Raw genomic sequence first — 25,494 nt, forward strand, 5'->3', positions numbered from 1 at the left:
GGGATCTCTTAGAGGTCATTCAACATCCAATTTTTTAACAGATCATTTTGACACCCACTGTATTTTTACCCACTGCCAATCATCTGCTTCTAGGTGGTGAAAGTTTGATTTGTGACTGACTGTGCATTCTTAGAGAAAACCTGAGAGGCAGTCTCTGAACAGGAAGTCTTGCTGTATGACAACAAGAAGGAATTTGCAAACTGATGGTAAAAGGTCAATTTGCATATTCAATGAAAGGAACAGTGCGGTGTTTGAGGATGAGTAGGATAGTAGATTCTCAGGCCGCGGCAGTTCTAATGGGGAGGAGGTTCCTCTGCTGCTGTGAGAACAAGGTGCTGGCTGTGGCCCCGTGGGAAAAGCACTGTTCCTACCAGCTCTGCCTCTTATCAGCACGTGCCCTTAAGAAATAACCGAGATCTCAGGGTTTTACGTCTAAAAGGAGGGGATGTGATTTTAATTTCTAAGGTCCCTTTTGTCTTTTAAAGTTTTTTTTTTCATCTCTAGGAATAATTTTTTAAATTTCCTATTTAAGTAGAGACTAAATTAAGGTTGGAACCTTCAAAAGAAATGTTGAAAAGGGTATATATAGCTTTTTTTCCATTAAGTGCGCCTTAAGGGGGACTGAATATTCACAATCAATGTGCATAATGTCTTCCTTTAAAGAATTTGCAAGTGTCCAGGGAATGTTCCGTTTGCATGATGTGTTTAAATGTTTATTTTTCAAGACAAAGGGGAGACAAAATTTTGTCTATCGAATGGTTTGTAGAAACAGAGAATAAATCCTGCTATTTTTCCTGCATTTTCTAGTGTTCAAATAATCTGCAAAATACAGATATCAACAAAGTTAAATAAATCTGTGAAAATAAAATGGAAACATGGAAGATCTGTTGAATCTTTATAGCTTTTCATATGGACGTGAAATTATTCGTAATTATCATGGGACATTTACATGTAGAAAGAGGGCAATTTTAGGAACATCTCAAAATAACTGCATTTAAAAAAATCTCTTTGAGTTTTATAAACAAGTTCCAGTGCTGAAGGAGTGAATAGATACTTAACTCCACAGTTATTTGAGTAGATAATATTGCAGTAATTTTTTATTTTATGGGATAGTCACTGCTGTGCAGTTCATCAAATAAGGACTTAACCATGTTCCTTATTCCTTCTCGTTCCTTTATATTTGTATTGATCTAAGAAAACCAATCCTCCCAACCCTCAAGGTCCTTTTCATACATGCCTATGTGTGTCATTGAATTAAACCAAGTGATCTATTTTGACAGTTTGATCAATGGCATATATATATATATATGTCATTTTTCTTTTTCATTAATCTGAGGGCTATACCAGTTTAGATAACCACCACATTATCAGATCCTGGTTGAAAAGGAATCGTTGATACACTAAATGAAGGGTTATGTTTTGGTTTAGAATTTCTCTTTTTACAGAAGTGAGGTTTTGACTAATGCAAATGGTATTTAAAATCATCTATATGATGCTAAACAGTCTCCCATGCAGCAACATGAAGATATATAGTTTCTTGAATTTATAATGTCATAAGAATATCCATTTATGGTTTGAGTGTATTATATGTCTATAAACTTCCTTTGTACTCTCCCAGTAAGAGATTTTTAAGTACCTGATAAAATAAACACATTCTAAACAAATGACTTAAACATTCAGGCTTCAGATATAAAATATTATTTTTCTATTGGAGTAAAACATGAATTCTAAACCCTAGAAAAACTTACATTGTGTTTGTATATTTAAAACATTCTAGCCTTGAAGTATAGTGATTGAGTTGATCTGTCCTATCACTTGTTTTCCCCCTAATTATAATCTGATGGTTAGTTTGTCATTTACCTTCTTTACAAGAAAGGGAGCCATTTTTTATGATTTCCAACCTGTTTGCTATTTGCCAGTTTCTTATAAATCTCTGACTTTAGAAATCGAGGAAAAGAATCCTTGGTCATCAGACTGTAGATCACCTGCTGAGCCTCATCAAAACATTTGAGAGTTGGTTCTGCAATATTCTTTGAGATGAGGTCCCTGGTACTGAAGTCAATGTTAATCTGTGGAAACAAATTTCATTGCGTTAGTTTAATCAAAGAACGCGTGGTTTAAACAGATGGTAGATACACATATGATTTGAATTTTTTTTCTAAACACAAAATTAATCTGATCTAATCTAATCTAATCTAAACAACAGAGAGGTCACATATTCATTTTCTGGAATGCAGAACACATGTTCAGTTTAATTACATTTCCTAGGTTGAAAGTGTTGGCATTGACAGAGAAGAGGTCAAGCCTTATTTTGAGATTACAAAAAATGGCAAAGTGAAAGGCAAACAAGAAATTTTATGATTTTAGATTTCTTTTCCCTCCCATCCTTGATTTCTTTCTAGTACTTTGACCTTAATATGTAAAATGTACTTTTCATAGGCAGAGCAATAATTAGAATTTACTAGGTTGGCTTTCACCAATCCATTCCCATTCTCCATACCTCCCCGTGTTGTTTCCCATAATGCTGCTTTTCATCCTAATTTGTATTTCTTTTTGTTTGCCAAAATGGACCAAATAACACCCCCTTTCACAGACCACCATGCCTCCCATGGAATATACATATATACGTGTGTGTGTGTGTATATATATTCTTGTCCCTTGAGCACTACCACATGTAACTATTCTTAGCAAGCTGTAATAGAGATCTATTATATTGAACACACCATTCACCTGCAAATCTGTAAAATGCCCCAACCTTGTGGAGATACTTGTCCAATTCTACCCATATTCCAGGATATATTTTGAGAAGCAGAAAATTTCACATCCAAGTTGTTTTACTTAAACTGGAAATATTCATGAAGCGCGAAAGAGATTTGAATCTTAAAATTCAAAGCTCACCAAAGGCAGGTGCTATATCTGTCTTATTTATCATTTTATTTCTTGGCACTTAGCCAATTATCTGCCACATAAAAGGCAGTCAGTAAATATTTGTTGAATAGAATTATAATGTCTCTTGGTAAAATGTGGGAGACTATAAAAATGCCAGAATTTGGGGGTCTGGTAAAAGACTATAAATAACAATTTATGTTTATTGAATTGAAGTTAAAAGATAGGCAGGTAGACCTTCAATCAAATCTCTCCTCTGCTACTTACTTGCTATTCATATGAGTAAAGCAAGTTCTACAGTTTCCTTCAATTTTTGATTTCTATGGTATAAGAGAGGATAATAATAACATCTGTCTTAGAGTGTTTTAAGGACTAAATGAGATAAGTAATATCAAACTATTTCAGTATTATTATTGTAGGAAAAGAACAAAAGAAAAAAACTTTATTTTGAAAAGAATCATCAAAGACCACTATTTGCTCACTGATATTTTCTTTCTTTAGCGATTTCAGCTACTCAGGGATCCAGATTACATCTGCTTTGTATTTCTTTGATCATCCTTTCAGGTCCTCCATCAAAGTTCCAGATGAAATGCTGCAACTTCCTCGAAGGAATCAATTTCTGCTTCTTCATACAGGAAGATGGTGTGGCGTACTGGTAAGATTTTAGAATAGTTTTCCAATCTGTGCTCTAACACTTATGATGTTGCTGACCTGGGGTGAGTTACTTTCATATTTTCAAGCTCTGCTTTTTTATCTTGAAGCTTGGCCATTCTTGACTGAGTGGTTGCAAGAATTAAAGTGAGATGATCCATAAAATCATTGATTCCACAAATATTTTGGGGTATGTTATGTGCCAGGTGCTTTCTATATTTGGGGAAAATACTATATACTTTCTGTGTAGTCTTAGTATTATACTAATACTATAACTAGTACTATTTTATATTTACACTTGAACGATGAGAAGAAGCAGGTTCTCTAAGAATCTGGGGAAGACCATTTCTGGCAGAATAAACAAATGCAGAATCCCTGAGGCAAGAAAGAATTGGTTGTGTTTGAAGAGCCTCGTACCTGCATGGCAGGGGTGCAGGGTGTGAGAAAAAAGTTCCTGTGACCAGGTTGGGAGAGGAGGTCGAGGCCAAGTCTTGGGGGGCTTATGTGCTTTGGTAAGGGGTTCTTATCTTTCTACTAGAAGCAATGGGAAGACACTGAAGTGTTCTGAGCAGGGAGGTGGCACGATAACATGTCATGAATCTAGTATAGTGCCTGCCTCATGGACGGTATCAATGAGTAGTGGGTATTACCAAGATCTTGTAGTGGTTTCTGAACATCTAGTATAATCTGTTTCATAAATCCTATCTTGTGTTGTGGGGATATGAGAATATATGTTGCCCGTTTCCTCCTTCAACTATGCTGTTCATTCTTTAATGGTGTCATCTGCAATTTGTTGAACTTTATATCCCCCATAAAGGTAAATATCGCAAGTTAACTCCTTTAGGCCTTCAGTCATTGGGTGAGTTTCCACTGATAGCAGGGCCAGTGTGTGCCTGGTGCAGAGTGCTGCCTTATTATTTTAATCAGAACTGAACACCTTCAGTATCTCCTCATTCCCTACTTAAAAAACTCAAAGCCCTGATCTTGGCATTCATGACCTATACAATATGGTCCAAACCTATACATTTTTCTCCTCTCCGTGTGCCCTGTATCCCCACTAAGGTAGACACTGCTCCTCCAATTTCTTATATTTTGTTACGGATGAATATTTTCCCATACCATCCCAGTCTAGCTGAAAATCACTCCTTCTCACCTAAGTCTTTCACAACCTTTTATGTCCTTAAGACTACATTCAAATAGCATCTACCTTGTGAGGTTTACTTGTAGATTTTTTCCCCTTTTCTGACCTCTGAAAGGGCTTTGGGTTACTTAGATAAGATTGACATTTTGCCTGCCCCTCACTATGCCTTGCACAGTGTAAGGATTCAATAAATGCATGTTGTACAAACAAAGTGGAAAAAAGCTCTACATTTGTTAAAAATCATGGTAAAATTTTAAGCAGAACTATTCCATTTCAATATGATACTGATAATTACTATGATTTGTTCAGATATACTAAGCTTGTACTTCTGACTTATCCCTCTCACTTTTCTGATTTGCCTGTTTTCCTACCAAGAAGCTGCCAACATCAGCTCTTGATAGCTAAGTGATGAGCAGAGACACCATTCCCAGGGGATAATCAGTAGTCTTTTGAAGCTGCGTCTTGGCAATTCAGTTTAATGGCAGTGACAAAATATCACACCCACGTGTTTGTATAAATGTCATTATTTTCCTCCAAATTGTTCAAGCTGGAAGCATAAGAATCATCTCTGCCACCTCTTTTACCCTCTGGTCTCTCTCCCTCGCCCTCTCTTTCTCTTTCTCTCTCTCTCTCCCTCTGTGTGTGTGTGTATGTGTGTATATATATATATATTTTTTTTATATATATATATATATATAATATATATATATATGCTTTCCTTATTCACCTTTTATTTTGTAATTTCACAATGCTGTTTTTCATTCTCACTCCTCTCTCTCCAGTTTAACCTTTTATAACGTAATCTCTTCCCCAAACCATGGAATCTACCTCTTACCTGATACCTCCCCTTCTACACACTGTGGACAGCATTACTATATCAATTTCACCAAAATATCACTTTCATTATATGAATGTTCAGCTGACAAGGCATTACTTTCTATAGCATAAAATTTAAACATTTTACCCTGGCATCTGATCTTCTTCCTACCTGGACTTCAAAGTGTTGTTTTGAAATCATCTCCTACTTATCTTTGGTGATATCCACAAAGTTGGTCTACGTTCTGTTCCGAAAGTGAATTTTGTATCTAAAGCCCTCGTTTATGCTGTTTCACCATCTAAAATCCCACTTGCCTCCACAGTTTTATTCTGTACGGATTATCCTAAATCCCTTAGGATTCAGCTTAAGTTGAATATCCTCCAAGAAGCCTTCCCTGATCACAGACGGAAAGTCACTGTAATTTCCTTATCATCATACATTATTTTGATGTAAAACTCTTAAGAAATTTGATTTCTTGTTTAAACAGATTTGGATACAATGGCTTCTATTAATGTTAAGTATTCAATCTGATAATCAGAGAGAGAAGATTTGTCACTACAAAGGGAAATCAGTAGCCTGTGGCATGGAATTTACCTATCTTTTATCTGCTATCTTTTCCCTATTTTTTTCATTAATTCTTTTTTCTCTGCATGTCCCTCAAAGTATGAGCAGAGCAGATATGCATTATCTAAGTTCTTGGCCAAGTCTTCTCTTCCTGGGTTTTTTTCCTTGGTGACTGTGTCTTCTCCCATTTTCAAATATTTAAGCAATGTCATTATCTCTAAAATAACCCTAAGAATGTTTAAAGATGATTACTTTAACTGTAAATAATAATAGGTAACATTCATCAGATATTACTACTGTTGTGCTAAGTCTTTATATGGCTACTTTACACACACTTGTAAGATGGATAGTATTATCATCCCTATTTTTCTGGGGAAAAAAACCCACCTCATCTGAAAAAGTAGTTGTTTCTTGCTAGTCATTTCTGTAATTTATTCATTTAAAGTATTTCACTGAATGGGTGCTTAGGAATTACGCTAAGATCTGACTATATAAAGATGATTATGTTGAAAGTCAGACAAGAAGACAGATTTTGAGAAAGTAATCCAAAGGGAAAAATATACCTTCTGAACAAAAAGCTTTTTGAAAGAAATGAGATTGTAAGCTGAGAATCAAGGTATTATTATGGGTATATAAGTTTAAGGAAGGGACTTGGACATGGGAGGGAAAACTGGAAGAAGCCCAGTGGGTTTTCAGGAGGAAAAGGGCACCAGTCTGGAAAGGCATGAAGGTCCAGACCACATAGACTTCTATAGGTCTTGTTAAATAATTTTTAATTAACCTGAGAGCAATGAGGAGAATTTTAAGTACAGTACTGATAATAAACACATGTTTGAAAAAAACATATCACTGGCTGCTATATGGTATAACAACTAGGTGTGGATAAAGGGAAGAAAAGTTAGGAAGTCATACCAGAAATTCAGGTGGTCAATCATGGTGGATTAGGCTGGGTCATGTCACAGAGAATGAAGGGAAATGCATAGATTTCAAAGGTATTTAGAAAGTAGAATAGATGGAACTTGTGATTGAATATTTATGAGCTGGGATGAGGAACAAAATCTTTAAGGATGACTGGATTTTAGAAATATTCTGAAGAATGAGATGACAGAGTGTTGATGGGTTGGATAAGGCATGTAAGCAGAAGAGAAGAACCAAGTATGACTATCAGCTATTTAGCCAGAGCAAAAAGGATGGAGTTGCCATTAACCGAGATGGAGAGACTCAGGTAGAAGAAAGGTTTGAGAAGAAAATTAGGACTCAGATTTGTTTAAGTTTGAGATGCCCTCTTAAAGCCAGAGGGCTGGAAGAGATCACTGGGGGAGTAAATGTAAGCAGATAGTAGAGGAGAACTGCCTCCTCTCATGATAGTGTGTGCTGGGTTATGAGTAGGAACAGCAAAATAAGTTGTTAAAGAGTGGTGAAGGGGCTTCCCTGGTGGCGCAGTGGTTAAGAATCCGCCTGACAATGCAGGGGACATGGGTTCAAACCCTGGTCCGGGAAGATCCCACATGCCGCGGAGCAGCTAAGCCCATGAGCCACAACTACTGAGCCTGCACTCTAGAGCCTGCGAGCCACAACTACTGAGCCCACGTGCCACAACTACTGAAGTCTGCGCACCTAGATCCCATGCTCCACAACAAGAGAAGCCACCACAATGAGAAGCCCGCATACCACAATGAAGAGTAGCTCCCTCTCGCCACAACTAGAGAAAGCCCCTGTGCAGCAACGAAGACCCAACACAGCCAAAAATAAATAAAAATGAAAATAAAGAAATTTATTTTTATAAAAGGGGGGGAGTCAGTAAGAGACGAAGAAATTGAGTCCTAGAAGCCAACTGAAGATAGTATTTCAGTTAAGAGAGGGTGATCACCGTTGTTAAATGCTCCTGAGGAGTCAATCCGGGTGAGGTTTGAGAATAGTCTACCCAAAGTGCCTTGTCTTTTCTTCTTGACTTCCCTGAAATTTCAGTATCAGGACAAAAGTGAAAATATTAGGCCTAATATATATTTTGACATATACATTCCTTTAATATAATCACTTTTGAAGGCATGTCTGTGAACTGCACCCCCAACTTTGCATTTATCTCAAATTTGACTTTTGGCTGAGTTGTATCAATTTCTATCTCAAAAAGTAAGAACAGAGGAGATGTTAATCTTGGAGTAGTTTGAAGGCAGACATCTTATCAGGTGGTAACCCTCTAGAGATGCAGACCTTCCAACTGTGTGGTCTTGAGTCCCTCCTGAGCTGCTTGGGAATTGCAGGGAAGCTTAGACTTGTCTGAGGATCTCAAATTAGTAGGTCCAGAGCATGGGTTGAATGTCGTATTGACTGATGAAATAAACACAGTTATATCTATATTATTTACCAATGTGAATAATCACTTGCATTTTGTTTCTACGGATACACTTAAGTTTCAAGGATACTGAGAAATACCTTTAATTTGCTTATTTTTCAAAAGGTCATGAATTACCTTAGCTATCTGAGACCACTGCACTGCCAATCTCAGAAAACAAGACTTAGGCTTGTGATTCTCATGGAATGACAGCTGAGATGTCATCGCAGCTGTTTAGCAGCTTTTAAATCCTGTCAATTTTGAAAAGGCCTTGACACAGCTGACGTTGACAACAATCCATTGCATTAAAATGACTACCTTCTGACTGGTGTTTGTGATGGTTGTTTAAAAACGATATTATTATAATGAGCCAGAGATATTTTAATACTCAGGTGATTTTGATAACTGCAAGTTATGCAAGCCAATTCCTCACTTCTATACTAGCAGTTTTAAATTCTTTTGGCTTCCAACAAATTATTTTAGCAGGAAGAATGCATTTTAAACTGTACCTTTTGGCTCTCTTGTGACCCTGAACTGTGCTTTATATATTTTTACATAATTTGAATGAAAAGTTCTCAGTTGAGCTCTCACATTCAAATGAGATAGACTTTTCCTCATTTAGAATGTATAGTGTAGCAGGAGACTGTCATTATGCAAAAAGTGTGTGCATGCATATGTAAAACGCCTTGCTCAAATAGGGCAGGCAGCTTCCTAGACCTCATTCACAACAGAGCTTAAAAATTACTATTCAAATTAAAGCCGCCTATAATCATGTTTTTGGTTACATAATTCTGTTTAATCACCACTAAAACCTCTAGTATTACTTCGTTTTTGGCATCATTAAACGCACACGAATATCCTGAAATATATTCTCAAGGGCGGCTATAAAAGTTGAGAATAGCCAAGTTTGTAACGTCAAGAAGGAATCCGTCTTGCACAGGACTGTATCCTTTTGTTATGATTGGTTTTAAAGACAGAAATAAGTGACACGAGATGGGAGGCAGTACTAATACCTTAAATTGGACAAGAGAAATGGAAAAAATAATCAAATGTATGTGATCATAACATATAAAAGCATGATGGATATGGATTGTTAAAAATAGATGTAGATAGCAAACGTTATCTGGAGCGGCTGAAAGAGAGTCAGATTGACTGGTTTCCTTCACCAACCCCATCATGCTAATCCAAGATTAAGTAGTGCAGGGACATGTGCAAATTCAAAAAGCAATAGCCAGGACATGGAAGCAATCTAAATGTCCATCGACAGAGGAGTGGATAAAGAAGATGTGGTACACATATACAATGGAATATTACTCAGACATAAAAAGAAACAAAATTGTGTCATTTGCAGAGACGTGGATGGACCTTGAGACTGTCATACCTAGTAAAGTAAGTCAGAAAAAGAAAAATATTATATATTAATGCATATATGTGGAATCTAGAAAAATGGTACAGATGATCTTATTTGCAAAGCAGAAATAGAGACACAGACGTAGAGAACAAAAGTATGGATACCAAGTGGGGAAGGGGGAATGGGGTGAATTGAGAGACTGGGACTGACACATACACACTACCGTGTATAAAATAGATAACTAATGAGAACTGACTGTATAGCATGGGGAACTCTACTCAGTGCTCTGTGGTGACCAAATAGGAAGGAAATCCAAAAAAAGAGGGGTTATATATATACCTATGGCTGATTCACTTTGCTATATAGCAGAAACTGACACAGCAGTGTAAAGCACCTATACTTCAATAAAAAACAAACAGACAGCTGAGCATTTTGTTTTTGAGTTGAAATGCAGCAATCATTCTTTCAGAGGGCCAAAATGATACTGCAGGTTATTAGAAGAAATATTCCTGCCACTTTGTTTTGCTTTACAGTTTAAGAAGTTATACAAATTAGAAGGAATATGAGAAGAGAAATACAGCTTTTGATAGAAAGGAAGATAGACTCTGTGTGACAAGATAATTTTATGCTTTTGCCTTTAGCATAAACACCAAGCTTCCCAGGCTGTGTCATGAACATTGAAAATAAGTGGTAGATCTAAGAAAGGAGTTTAACATGTAAAAGCCTGGGCAGAAGACCTATGTCCTCATGAGCTGTGTACCTTAATGACTGTAGGACCCATCATTTTCTCTCTAAGGCTCAGTTCATTTTTTCACCTGTATAGGGTAGATGATTGTAATGCCTCCCTAAGATAGTGAACATGATGATCAAATCAGACAGTCCATGTAAAAGCCCTGGACAGATGTGCCTTATGGTTTCTTTAGCTCTGCTTTTCTTTCTTTCCCCCTCTCCCTCCCCCTTTTCCTTCTCCTTCTCCTCTTTCCTTCTCTCTCTGTCTCTCTGTCTCTCTGTCTCTTCCTTTTTAAGAGATCCCTTTAGTTTAAGACAAAATAAATACGGAGCAGAAATCACTGGGTTGCAGGAGGTGCTCTTGCCTGCACTTATACTCCAAGGCACCCAGTACTAGGCTTCTTTCACTACTGGACTAGCCTTCTAGGCACCAGTGGGTCCTTTGGTTGACCTCCACTTCCACTACTATCATCCTTCCCTCCTCCCATTTTGTCTTGTTTTCGTCTACACTCAAATTTCTGACCAAAGCTTACTAATTAACTTCTTTTGAGGTACACTTCCTGATCCCTTAGACTTGGATTTTTCTGTTGCATGAGACCACATCACCTGTGTTTCCCTATCTCAACACTCATGGAAGTTTATTGTAATTACCTTTTTATACTACAGTTTTCCCACCACAATGGTTGGCTTTATTTATTCAGAGACTGTCTTTTTCTTAGTGGCACCAGCAAGGTGCTTGGTATGTAATAGACACCTGTCTATTGATTAGTGTACAGAAACTTAGGAAATTAATAAACAAGCAAACATTTTATCTGGAGGTGATTCAATAGCTGGGGGGCACTGTTGGCAAGCAGCAACTTGTGGGGCAGGACCAAGACTCAAAATAACATCAGCACCTTGTGGAAGTGACACTTAAAAAACGCAAAGAAAATAGGAATACAAAATGGAAGATACAAAATTAGCATTCCAGTAATATCAGGAAACGCCTCTAGTTGCCCATGGGCTTCTCTCTACCAAGAATTCATATATCTATCTCTTCCCTCAAGACTCAGTTTAAAAGTAACCTCATTTAAAATAAAGGCCTTATCTCAATATCCTGCCTCAGAACTATTCAATCATTATGTCCTTTTAGGTATAATGCAAACAATTTCACCTCTTACTTTTCTTTTTTTTTTTTTTTGGCACTTAATCATTTGTTGCTTTCCTATTTTTTTCCTAGAAAAAAATAGCAAAGTTCTAGAAATTAGAACTTAATTTAGTCCTAGAAATCAGTTCTAGAAATTTCATTTTTTAACCCAATTAGGTTGAAAGTTTCTTTTGAGCCAAACTATAGTTTTAACCTGTTTTATTTTCTTGAATTTTCTTATCGAGCTGCCTCATTCACACAAAACATTGCATTATACTTCTGTGTTTATTACCTGTTCTCTTGCCTAGACCCAGCTTCCCTTCCAATGGAGGGAATTTATCTAATGAAGGTGAATCGTAGGCACAGAATAAGCACCTATTGATGTGAAATAAAAATACGAGTCAATAAATAACATTGTACTACAATAAAAATAAAAGCAAAAAATCCAGACAGGTATTTTAAAAAGCGTCCTGCACAACCCATTAAGACATCTTTTCCTTTATGACTGTAGTTTCTTCTGTTTCATGTTATGATGTCCTCACATTTAATAAATACATTTAGGAATTAAATATTTTATACTAATATTTTTTACTTAAGAAACTGCCAATGTATTGGTTCCTGGATTGGTCATACTATGAAGTTAAATTTATATTAAGTTTTCAACATTACAATGTAGTATGATTTGGAACATTTTCTAATCTCACAGAATGACAATCAACATAGTTTTCTCTTTAATCACATATTTTCCATCCTGACCAATTTTCTTTCTAATATAAGGGAGTGATGATACAAACATAATATATATAAATGATATAAATAAAACATAAATACTTAAAATATGTCAGTGTCTTAGCTGAATATAAAAATATTATTTAATTTTTTGAAGATTTACATTCTTTTGAAACCAAGTAATATTTTTTTGAAAATTTCCAAATATTATGAAATTAGTGGTCCGAATTGAAGGAAGAATAAATACAAGTTTAAGAATTCTTTTTCTTTGCCACTCACAAGTTCTTACTGTGTGCAGAGTAAGGCCACTTTAAAATATATATTGCTTATCTAATAATTTTCTCATTTTCAAATCACTTAGTCAAAATATCTGGCTCACAGTTATTTTTTTTTCCTGCAGTACCTCCTGAAAATATTTCGGTACAATCCATTCAATGAGTAGCTCTTTCTATCTGAAACTAGTGATTTGCTGTCATGTTTTTCTAATTTGTGTTCACATATATACGTTTATCAAGTCTTTTAAAGTGGCTTTTCCTCAAGTGTTCTTTGAAGTTAGTTAATGGATGTTTTCAGGTAGATTCAGTAGCACTTACAGTGACTTGTGTAAAGAAAAAAGGGATTAACAGTAGAAGCTAACACAACATTGTAAAGCAACTATACTCCAACTAAAAAAAAAAAAGGATTACACTTTTTAAAACCTGTTCTGCCCCATGTAGACCCTAGACACTTGATCTCATTCATCATTCTCATCTCTCCTGTGTGGTTGCTACATGCTTTTTCAGAGATACGTTTTTAGATGTAGAAACTAAGGCTCAAAGGGGTGAAATAGATCACCACAAGATTACAGGATTTGAATCTGTATCTCTAACCTTCAGGTTTTCCACTGCATCACATGATTAGTGTAGAAACCAGAGAGATGGTAACACTGTAAAGGAGAGGGCATGAGGTCCACTGCGATTATTATTATCTTTCATAGAGACCTGAAATTTCAATTTTTGTGTGCAGTTTTGCCTATTAGAATAGGAAACTGAGAACCATTATTAACATCAATTTATAGATAGGGATCATTTGGTAAATTTAGTATATAGTCTAATTGTAAATTGTCTATTTGCATCAATTAAAAATTATTGTCATGCTTGCAACTTTATAGGTGAGGAAATAAAGACATAAAAAGTTGAAAAGAAACTAAATGGGATTTAATAGACATCTGGATAATGTGACCTTGTCATTGTTCTCTGTTTTAGGGTTTTCTACCAAGGAAATTGGTTATAATTTTGATTCTTTATGAGAGTCAGTTTTACAGCTATAATTGAATATAGAAAAATGGAGAATACTGTCATATGAATCTCATTCTTGAATTAATTTCCACTTAGGAAAATCATATTTTCCAACCTCCATATCAAATATACCACTTTGTCATGTGAAGCCCACCTACTAGATAAATCTAAGCTACTTCCCACCCTCTCTTTATCTCTACTGCTGCCTGGCCAGCCTTACCCCCTGCTTCTTGTTAGCAGTATCTAAATGCTTGTGATTTCTGGAAAACGCTAGGGAGCTTTGTACATCCAGGCTACACACTGTGCCCGCAGTTTGAAATATTCTTTTTTCATTTGCTCTCTTGACGAATATTGCTTATTTTTAATGACATATCTTTTTCATATGTGAACCACCCGGCAAATCGGTCCCTAAATTCTCCAGATAGACTTAATCACTCTTTCCCATTGTGCTAATAACAAACTTTAATTATTTAAATTATTAAATTGCTTATTTTGTATTTGACTGTTTTTTATCACATGTCAATCTCCCCTTCTACTCTGTGACTTCATTGTGGGAACAGGCACTCAAAAATAACTCCATTTAATGAATCATACTAACAGTCATATTATATTTAATGTGTAACTGATGGACTATAGAGAGATACCTTAAAGACTGCAATTGGTATATAAGAGACAAATGCACTTTAGTAATTGGAATTGGAAATAATTAATGGCAAATAATTGGGAAGACAATGACTGTTGTAAATGTATATACACACTTCTTTGTCTTCAATGAGAATTTTGTCATACCCAATAATAACCTCTTTAGACACTTCAAGGAGACAATGTAATCTATTATTTGAAAAGCAGCCATAAATTTAATTATATTTTATGTAGTAAAAATTAATTAGATGGACAAATTATTAAAAAGTATGAAAGTTTTATGTCCTAAAATAGTAGCTGTACTATTTTTTTAAATTATTACCATATAAATTTATTTTGGAAGGGAAGATTAGGAAAAAAAAAAACTATTTTGTCCAAATTGATAATTTATTATATATTGTAACTTTGAATCCAGCTATAATTAAAAGATTACATTTCTTACTAGAAGATTTTTTATATATAATATTTGAGAATGTTGTCTTAAAATAATCATTCAGTAGATGGATTCATAAAGAAGAAAAACATCTGGCTTTCAAACCAATATCACAATAAGTAGAATATGTCTAGAGTTGATTTCAAAGCCTTTTAGGGAATGAGACATTAATCAACTTGACAAATCTTATATAATACATTTTCAGTTTTCTGGAATTATTTATTGATTTTTAGATAGTGACTGGGAAATGAATGTTGAAATAGCTCCACAGGAGTTATGTTCTTTTCTCTTTCCCCCTTTGAACTTCAGGCTAAGCTTCAATTGTTTCACATGTCTGTGATGTTATACTTTACCAATATATGCTACAGTAATTAATGTCCATCTAAAACTTGAACTATCGATACGGCAACTTTATGCCCTAGATTTTCGGAAATGTTTGCCTTTCATCTATGCTGTCCTCTGTTCTCACTAGTACAATAACGTCTCATACCATGAATTTTAATTTTGGATTAGAGAATTTAGTAACTGTCACTTAGGAGGATATCAGTATTTCAACTCTAGGGAAAGATGATGACTTGTGCTAGTGGTTTATGTTTGGTGCTAGTAGTTTCATATAGGTTCCTGTTTGCTGCTTATGCATTAAAACTCTCTGCATATGTTATATTTAGTGAGGAATCAAAGAAGTTTTAAAATATATATATAGTTAAACATTAAGGGGGTGTGCAGAGATGATCATGGTCTGGCTCTGGAAATGAAGTCAAATATAAGTGAGATGTTACACACATAAAACACTTTATGGGGTCTATTCTTGGAGTCATTGCAGGTTTCTCTCTAAGGCCCTTTCTACATACTTGCCCCTCAGCCCCAGCTAGTGATCTAATCTTTATATCAGAATGGCTCCCCTTTGATAGTTTAATAAGGGAAGACCTCTGCCCCAAGAAGGTACTTAGCCAGAGGGGCTAAGAGGGCCCTGCCCCTCTGCTGGTTTCCCTGGTAACCGATGAGCCAAGCTGATGGCAATTCCCCCTATAAATGGTAACCTCCCTATTCCCCCCGACTCCCCTGTGACGTCGGCCACCACGTCCTGCCCGCCAGCCACCATGTCCTGCCCGCCGTCCACCACACATGGTGGGGTGTCGCTCCAGGACCTTGCTTCAGACATTTAAGCTCCGCCATCCATTAAACCATTGATGACTCTTTCGCTGAGTCCGGGCTCTTTCTTTTGTCTTGAAGCTGGGCAAGTGCAGGCCTCGTAGGCCAGCGGGGTGCAGCCCAACACCCATCAACGAAATAAAGGTAAGCAAACCCCTCTTTTGGAAGGGAAGACATTATTATATGCTGTTTGTCGGTCTCCAAAGTACTAAATGTAAAGAATTTACACTGTTGGTTAGTAGTTGTTTTTTCCTTCACATACATACCTTTTTGATTTTAAAAATTTTATTCCAAATTGACCTCCGTGGTTTACAAAAGGGAAAATGAAAGTGAATTTGAAATCCAGCAGCACGTTTAAGTAGGATTTCTGTAGAGCTGTTAATTTTTGACATATTAGACTATTTTTAAGAGCCTGCGTGTCGTACTCAGAAAACAGAAACCTTTAAGCACATAGAAGGTGCTTTAAAATATTTGCTGAATCAGTGCCAGAGGATCACGGTAAGGAACTTCTTTTTGAATTTACCAACATTTTCTGTTTGAATACATAGTGACAATTTAATTTCCCTCAAGATGGACTTCGCGCCTTTCAGTGGGGAGCAGATTTGTTAGCAGATAAATATTCACTATTGTGGAATATTTCACCCACCTCTTCAGGGGCATCAGCTTCAATGAATTCAGAATAAATCATCTTGGCTTTGGAAGCAATTTTTTCTGCACTTTCTGTTTTCTTAAAGTCTTCACAGGCAAGCCAGAGCTCAAAGTTTTCTTCACTGAACTCTGATTTTAGGAATGTTCGAAAAGCATCTAGACCAGCTATAAGATATATGAGAAAAAATTTGTTATATCACACAGTGCAGTCATACGACCAAAACAAGTACGTTGTATAGGGTGAGCATTTGAGGATTCAGTGGCAAATATTTATCATCCCTCTAAATATAACATTTATATATTTTAGTTTTTAACTTTAGAAAACTTTATTTTGGATCAGTAGTCATAAACATAAAACAGTTATATCTGTATTTCTACAATTAGCATTTTTTAAATTGAATAATAACAGGTAGTGCTTGAAGTCTGGGATTCTCATAGGTCCCACCTCTTCCCATTATCTTATTTTCAGCCAAATTTACACATTTATTATTCGTTGCATTCATAAATAAAGTTTGTGACCACCTGTTTAGACTCTTCCTTTCTCTAGTTTCCACATTAAAATGTGCCCCGAAAATGTGCCCCGAAATCTTCTTTGGCACTCCTAGAGTTTCTTTGGGAAAGTAATGCTTCTAATAAATCTTTTAAGGCCGAGGATGGTTAAGAGTGGGCCTCTACAGAGGTAGCAGGTTAGAAAGATTACTGTCAAATTCCCAGAGTTGCCTGAACTAAGCCAGTCCTTTCAGTTCGTGTTACTCAGTTTCAGTTGGCGCCTTCTGATGGCAGTGTCTGATCATAAGTGAGACTGTGTTTCTCCGAGGAGGAAACACCCTTTGGCGCATTTGTCGCTCAGAGGGATTTGCCTTCCTACACGTTGGTGGGTTTCTCTTCCACCTGCCATGGGGGCCCCCATGCCTGCGCTCAAAGCAGCTCCTCCCTGACTGTGTGCTGAAGGGCTGACCCTTCAGGTCGCAAAGTAGAGAGAAATAAATTTATGGAGAATCGGGGGAAAGGAAAAATTGACCAGCAAAAAAGAAAATATCGGAAAAACGTGTATGGGAAAGGGGCCTAAGTTAGCTGTTCGTAGGTTGCTGCAGGTTGGAAGGAAAGTGAAGATTAGTGAGAGAAAATAGAAAAGGGCTTCATGGAGCAAGAATAAAGTGTCTAAAAACACTATTAAAAATAGATTTAACAAGCTTTTAATTATTTGAAATAGAGTTGCAATAGCAGGTCACTGCAAAGGGTTTTCAGGTACCAATGAAAATTCTCAGTAGAAATATTGGAGAGCGTGGATGTTGTTAATATGTGAGCACTATAAAAAATTCAATTAACTGCACATTTCTTGCATTTAAAAATACATCTGAGAAGCTTCTGAGATTCTGTGACACATATTTGGGTTATAAAAATCCTCTTAGTAACACAGTTAAAATTTTCCATGAGGTCCAAACAATGGTGAATTGGACAGGTCTAAACAGAGTTTAGACTAAAATCTATTTTATATAGGAGATTAAGCAATAATACTGAAAGAATATTATAGATTCATGTCTGGCACTATTTTATTTGTGTGTCATTAAGGCATATGAAGCTTTTTCCCAGTGAGGGTTATCTAAGTGCATCCCAGAGACAGGAAGTTAGAGATCAAGAGACTATTGTTATTTTCTTCCCACCTGCTATTTTAATGCAGGGCTACATCAAACTAACAACCATTTCCTTCTTTTCTCCTCCTATTGCTCTGTTTGGACACAAGGGAACAGAATAAACAACTAAAACTGGGGCTAGTTATCTCTGTCTTGGACACACTATTGTTGAACTACTCGTCTACCCTATACATACAATTTGAATGTTCATAGGATGTCGAATGACTTTGGAATAATATGGTACATACAATCACTATCATGTCATCTGAGGACTCTCTACAGGAGGGAATGGCTACTGCTTAGGCACAGCAGGGGCTGATGGGTAGAATAGGTCAGCAATAGGTGGCGGAAGCCACACTAATACATGCGAGACATATCCTCAGGTCAAAAGACAAGGAGGTCATATGGTAAGTCATTTAACTGTTTAAAGCATTAAAAAGCATGAGAGCTATTTCTCTGGTTTCATAAAAAGCAAAAACCAAACAGCTTTGCAGATGAATCTATGACTTTTCTGCTTTATGCAGGCATGAGGTACAAAAATCCCAGGAGGTTTGCAGGTGGAAGCATTTGCCTTCATCTAACACCTTCCATGTCTCTGTTCTGCGGTGCTGTCCCAGCCACCTCTCCACCTGCAGATACCTTCCTGAGGCTCTTAGCAAACCTGATCTATCCCGCTGGTTATGTATTTAAGGAAAAAAGAGACACGCCATTCGACACTTACAAAAATGCAATTCCGTATCTCTGACATCTTTAATATATGTCCTTAGTTGGATTCTAGGTGTATTGTGGATTATTTTATATCTATGCTTTGGGAATTAGTTATTTGAGAATCATAAAATGAAAGTGTAATTTTGTCTATTTCAGTCTAATTGTGCATATAAATAAACAGCCATGAAGAATTTATTCAGCTTTACCATGTTTTAAACTTTTCTAATATTCTGATATTTACTTTATAAATTTAAAGTGGAAATGCCATTTGATTAGAACAAACAATACTGCATTTCAAACATTTTCTATGTATGTCTCTATAATGTCATTTCTATCCCATATGAAACAGAAATACTGCCAAGCAGGATTATGTATAACAAAAGCAGAATTCTACATATCTTTGTAAATGACTATTTCGTATTAAATTCTTAGATGTTTTATTTATAATTGACCAAAATTACCTTATTAAGCCATCATATTAATTGAAAATATATATCCACAATGTACATATTAATATATACACACACATTTAAATATGTTTTTGTATTCACTAAAGTAAGAACTCAATTGAAATAAATATTGATACTTAAAAAACTTTATTTTAGCCTGCAGGACATGAAAAACAAGTGATTTATTTAAATTTTCAACTTTTCAATAGTTTGTACGTGTCTTTCAATTTGTAACAAAGGTAGTCATGATATACATCAAATGATAATGAGTCTAAGAAAATGACAACTTTATCACTTCCTATTTGGGATTTTCTTTTTGTTTTAACGTTTGGAATTTCTATCATCTTGTCTTATTTTGGACCCAACCTAATTCCATTTAAACTTTGGGCCTGTATAAATTTGTGTGAGTTTTGGGAATCTCATTCTTCAAATATTGATCAAACTCATACTGTATAACATGACTACAACTTTCAGAATTTAATGATTTTATTTTAATCATGGTATTTTTAAACCTATTATTAGTTGGATCTTACCTTGGTTGGTTAAAAGTGTATCCATATTTTCAGAACACACTGTTGTTTCTGTAGTTGGTGACCTGTGGAAACAGCATCTACCCTTGACAATAGCATTGTGATCTTTTTCTTCTATAACCTATAGTAATATTTGAGTTATGTGTATTTATTGAATTATATCATTTAAATTAGCTTTGCTTCATGAATTAAACTGCAAAAGGTCAATGAGAATTATATAATGTTTTCCACAGTAGAGAGCAATAGCAAATCAAAGTGGGAAGTAATTTGACATCAGCAAATTATTAATCTGGCCAACAGTGTTAATAATACTTACAAATTCTTGAATTCTAATAAAGGCACGAGAGAGATTGCTCATTGTTCTACATAGCCTCGTGAATTTCTTCTCAGCTATATTAATTGTTAATTTATATGGCATTACACTAGTCTATTCCTGAAGAGTTATCATGATAGCAATAATGACGAATGAACTATTTTCTAAGTTTTCACAGTATCCAGAATTGTCCATTTCATAATTATGCATCTTAAAAAAGTTTTTTTAAAGTTTTGATTAAGGATTTCTAACATGTGATGATTTTAAAAATGTTTATTTATAGTATTTTGAGAAGTCTTTACCTACTCTGAGACAGCCTTTATTTCTCTTTAGACTGGTATGCTTCCAGTTCTGGGTTGATTTATTTAAATCTAGGAATCAGTCAGGACAGAGTAATATCTTTTCCAAAGCAGTCAAAAAATTTATTGACTTAAGTCTTCTAAAGAAGGTATACTTTTAGGGATGTGATGTAGAAATAATAAATCAGATTTGAGATATAAACTTTCTGAGATGTAAATATATCATGCATTATTCCCCTTAATAAACAAAGATCCTGATGAAATAAGCCGCCATCCACAGAAAGCATCGGCTACCCAGAAGAAAAATTTTGGATAATGTAGCTGTGATGTGCAAATGACTTCGTTATGGAAAGGAATGGTCTAATTGAAGGTTTCTATTAAAATGATTGATAATAAGATAGAGTCTCCCATCCAGTCATTCTTATAAACTTTTGCATATCAAGGTGACTAGATGTATGTAGCATCTATGCTACATACATAGATTCTACTAGCATATATGCTAGTGTGACTCGATCTCTAAGCTTTTTTATTCTATTACTTTGTGTGATTTGCTGCAGTTTTCATCATTTGTGTTAGGAGTGACTCTGCTCCCTTCTGCTGTTGCAGTTGTAGTTATATTTTCAGATAGTAATGTCTGTCCTTGTAGAGGCTACATGGGGAGGCTATGATGACAGGGAACTCATCTTGCTACCTCCCATTACTCTTATTTCCTATCTCCCATTTCTTTTACTTTCTTCCCCAATAGCAGGCAACTGATTTTCCTGTCTCCCTTGATCTACTAAATCCTGGGGACACAAGATTTCCTGTGAAGCCATTTTGAAATGTTTTTTTTTTCATTCAAATGGACATTTTTAAAGATTTAGGTTGCATTTCCATCTTTCATAAATGCAGAATGGGACCCGACATAAGATCTAATTTTCTGTAGAAGAGCTTGTGTGCACTATGAAAACTGTTACTGTAAAATGCTTACATTATATTTCATGTGAGTCAAATATTAAGTCTTCTGTCACGTATTAGGGATTCTATCAAATGGTGCTAAAATTATATGATTGCTTAAAACGCACGTGTTTAAAATGTTGTGTGTATTTATAGATTGAAATTTGGTGGTTAGCATGGTACTCAAATTTCTACTTAGTACCTGTGGAGTGTATGTCCATGAAGAGTGCAGAGAGTTTTGATCCCTAGTCTGGCCACACAGTACACCCATTCTGAATAAGGAACAGCCATCAAAGAAAAACCCTGAGAAATAGAATCTAGGCAGAATCGTTCAAGAATGAACATGTACTCCCCGATTTGTATGTAAGTTGTCTGTTGACAGGAAAATATGTTATTATCCAGCACCAAGAACAGTGTGTCTGGTTCAAGAAATATTTGTTGGACATGTAAATAAATAATGACTGAATGGCCAAACCCCAAATAGTGGCAGGCATTAAAGCCTTCAATGGAAGCAGTGCAGTGACTTTCAAGATGCTGGTAGATGACCGTGATAAGAAGGTTACTAAAGGTATAGTTGAATTGTGTTAACTTCAGAGTGTGTTTTGGGTGAGGAAAGAGGAGAAATGATGCAAAAGAATCACTAGGCAGCGACAGACCAGGGACCTCACTCTCAACCCTGAGCATGTGAAATTGGAGGAAATGGACAACATCCATTCTGAAGGCATCAAAGCAAGCCATGTCCTTCAGGGAGAGCCAGAGTTTGCTTAAGCCCAAAGCAAAAGGAATATTCAGGGAAGGACTTGTTGGATGTAAAGGAGTCTTTTTGAAATGGAAGTGTTCAAATGAGTGGTAGCTATTCTTAGTGTCATCATGAATGTAGGGAAGCAGTAAAAACAGAAAAAAGAGAGCAAAGTCTGGGAGATGGTATAGAACCAAGGACAAAAAAAAATTCATAATGTTTTGAATTAGGGAGATATACTAAAATATTATAGATATTCTATAGATATAGAATATCAGTGGAGATACTAGGATATTCTAGTAATATTTAAGGTACACGAAATACTGACATTGTTGTAAAGGAAAAAGTTGTCCTTCAACCCTCTGAAGAAATACCCCTGCTGGTGTGTGATAATGCCTGGAATGCCCTCAGCTCACTGTTTTCTAATAGATTTCAAATTTGACTTGAGAGGTTCAATTTTGACTACCTGATATGATGGAAGGGTTGGTTGTAAGGCAGTATTTATTTTTCAGAAGTTAGGTGAAATGCAACTATTTTAAGAAACAGTATTAATTTGCTGTTCAAATTTTTAAATTTGAGGTTGATTGTAATTCTTTGGAAGAGTAATTTCTATATGTGAATAAACTGAAAGACAATTTTTATAATAGCACTAAAATGAAAAGCAATGTACCGAATGTTTACAATCTATACCACATTGTGCTAATCATGTCACATACTTTACTTCATTTAATCTTCAAAATGACAGTCTGTTTTAATTCCATGTTACCAATGAGTAAGAAGACATAAATGTTAATAACTGGTGTAACATCACACATGCATTAATAGGCAGTTAGAGTTCAAACACAGGTGTATCTGCTTGTAACCCAAACTCTTTTTACAATTCTTCCTGGAATGGATGAGTCAATATACATATGCTTATACTTTGTTCATGTTTTGGAACATCTGTAATAAACATTTCAAATACATTTTAGGGTGTTTTTCCTGTAATAGAGTTTATTACACGTCACACAAATATTTCCTCTAAATAACAGTTAAACTGTAGTAATTTCTACTCAATAGAAAGTTTTCAGAAGACAGTGGTTCTTCAATTTTGTACATTATCAAACAAAAATAGGACATTTCTTATGTTAGATGTGACTGACAAATAGGTTTAAAATTTTTAGAAACACAACTATATAAATGTTAAGAAAAATCTATTGAATTAAAATTGGGGGATAGAGGGGCTGGCTGATTTAAAAATAGACTGACTGGGTTGAATTTACTTGACAAGTGCTACCTTAAATAAATGGACAGTGTACTTCTCCCTCCCTCCTCTCTCTCACTCTCTCTCTCTCTCACTTTTCTTTTTTTCCCCTTTTATTTGGATTTTAGTTGGAACTTTACAAAGATTTTGTCTGGCTCTTCTCCATTGTGTGTTCGCATATATTTCCTGTAAAATTGTGGTGCATAGTCGTAATTTTTTTGTGTGTGTATGACTTGCCTTGAAATTCACTTGTGTATCTGGAGCCAAAATCACACTTAGTGTTTCATGGGGCTTTGGCTGATTTCCTTCATTAAACGAGTGCCATCAAGGCCAGCAGTCCCCATATTATGTGTCCGGAGAAGAGCCAGGCCAGATGGGAACTGCGTGAAAGCTACCAGTTATCTTGCTAACTGTGCCCGCTAGAACCAGTTGTACTGCATGTAAAAATGTGGGCTCTGACAACTGAGCTCTCCACACTCAATTAGCGGTTTGCTGGAGAGCAAGAGATTCACGCAAGGAGCCCGCGTGCTCCAGGAAGTGACAGCTGCTGCCTTACCCCACAGTTAATATCTATGTTCAAATTTCTCAATCCATGTTGCAACAACGAATAGTTTTTGCAAGGATCATATATATCTTATGTCTTTAACCTGAACATTTAATAATTTGGGAAAGCTTCACATAAAGGGAGCTCAGTGGGTTTTCTCCACTTTGTAGCCTTTCTTTATCTTAGCAAGTATAAAGAATTAACTGTACAGGCAAGCCATGCATTGTGGACGGATTTTAGAAAAGAAGAAGGAATCAGTGGAGAAAGGAGAAAAAAATAAATCAGGAGGAAAGACAACAATTAGCATATTTATCATAAATGAAGGAAACAAAACATCGAGACTAATGAAGACTCAAGTGTTTTCATTTGTACATCTGAGACAAAAATAGCTTTAAACAGCAGCTCACTTCACTGGCATTTTTTGTTCCACTGTCTGGCTGTCACAGATGATGCTGAATTTCTCTTTCTGACTGATCTTCAAGCTGAAGGGAATGTGACAGCAGGAACATTACAATTAGTATGCAAGTACCTATCCCTTGGGTTACAAATTGGCATTCTTTAAACCATGCTATTCTCAGCTTTTTTCATTTTGCTGTTAACTTTTCACTGGTCAGAACACTTAAACTTCTAAGTAACAAATAGCTCTTGGAATGAGTGTGACATGTCCTCAAGTCTGTGGCATAACTGAAATAAATTCCATTTGAAAGTTTGGTTTCTAAAGTTCGTATACATCCGTTTACAAGACAACTATTGTTCACATGAGGTTAAATCAACTCGGGAAAAAACATATAATTCAATATTCACCTTTAGGTCTTTAATCTGTCTAAAAGGTCATTTTCCTTTGTTCTTTGATTTTCAGAAAGTCTGGGGAAGACTTTCTTTTTTAGTGCTATTATTTTAAGTATATATGTTTAAGGATTTTAACAGCTTTATTCATGGACTAAAATATTCTAACACAGGCATCACACTTTTTAAAAAATTGTGGATTTATTATAGTTTAATAACATGCATTTCTCAGTTTATTTTAACCATGCATTTTGTGCCAATATTTCTTTATACAGCGTTGATGTTTGAGATAATAATACTTAAATATGTTTATCAAGATAAAGGACTTATATTGGTATTTTTATTTGTAGTAAAAGTTTTGTACATGTTTCATCAAGCTTTTATGTCAATATGACAGAGTTCTTCGGTAGCAAAATTCTACCAGTGTATATTTATGACCCTTAATGTAAATTAAACACTCCTGAAAGACTGACGATTTTCAGGGTAGAAGAAATAAAGGAGTCAGGGACTTCCCTGGTGGTCCAGTGGTTAAGACTTCACTTTCCAGTGTAGGGGGTGCGGGTTCGATCCCTGATCTGGGAGCTAAGATCCCACATGCCTCACGGCCAAAAAACCGAAACATAAAACAGAAGCAATATTGTAACAAATTCAATAAAGACTTTAAAAAAAAAAAGGTCCACATCAAAAAATCTTAAAAAAAAAAAAAAGTCAGAAGACCACAGAGAAGCTGCTTGTCCCTGAGTTAGCATGGAAGCGTCCCCATTTCGTTGATCTATAGAAATGCCAGAGGGCACGTCCTAGGCAAGTGGCCCTGGGCTAATGAGAGTGATCGAAG

At 35.7% G+C, this 25,494-nt stretch overlaps 1 protein-coding gene and 1 long non-coding RNA gene across 2 annotated transcripts in view; one reads left to right on the top strand and one right to left on the bottom strand.

The window, feature by feature from the left end:
• The window catches only part of LOC113628505 (uncharacterized), a 128,079-nt gene extending 112,096 nt beyond the window's left edge, over positions 1–15,983 (top strand). Inside the window, exons 6-7 of the long non-coding RNA XR_003436126.1 lie at positions 3,451–3,541; positions 15,912–15,983. This is a non-coding gene — a long non-coding RNA (uncharacterized LOC113628505). The remainder of the gene's footprint in view (positions 1–3,450; positions 3,542–15,911) is intronic.
• Positions 1,866–24,473, bottom strand: RGS21 (regulator of G protein signaling 21). Its single transcript, XM_027122176.1, has 4 exons — positions 24,281–24,473; positions 19,803–19,879; positions 16,477–16,643; positions 1,866–2,069 (listed from the first exon to the last, which is right to left on the bottom strand). The coding sequence occupies exons 1-4, from the start codon at positions 24,289–24,291 to the stop codon at positions 1,866–1,868; spliced, it is 459 nt and encodes a 152-aa protein (XP_026977977.1). The 5' UTR covers positions 24,292–24,473.
• Between the last annotated feature and the right edge of the window lie 1,021 nt (positions 24,474–25,494).

Source organism: Aethalodelphis obliquidens, unplaced genomic scaffold (assembly GCF_003676395.1).
Source record: "Aethalodelphis obliquidens isolate GAN/ISIS:26980383/991018 unplaced genomic scaffold, ASM367639v1 scaffold24, whole genome shotgun sequence".
NCBI classification, from domain to species: Eukaryota; Metazoa; Chordata; class Mammalia; order Artiodactyla; family Delphinidae; genus Aethalodelphis; species Aethalodelphis obliquidens.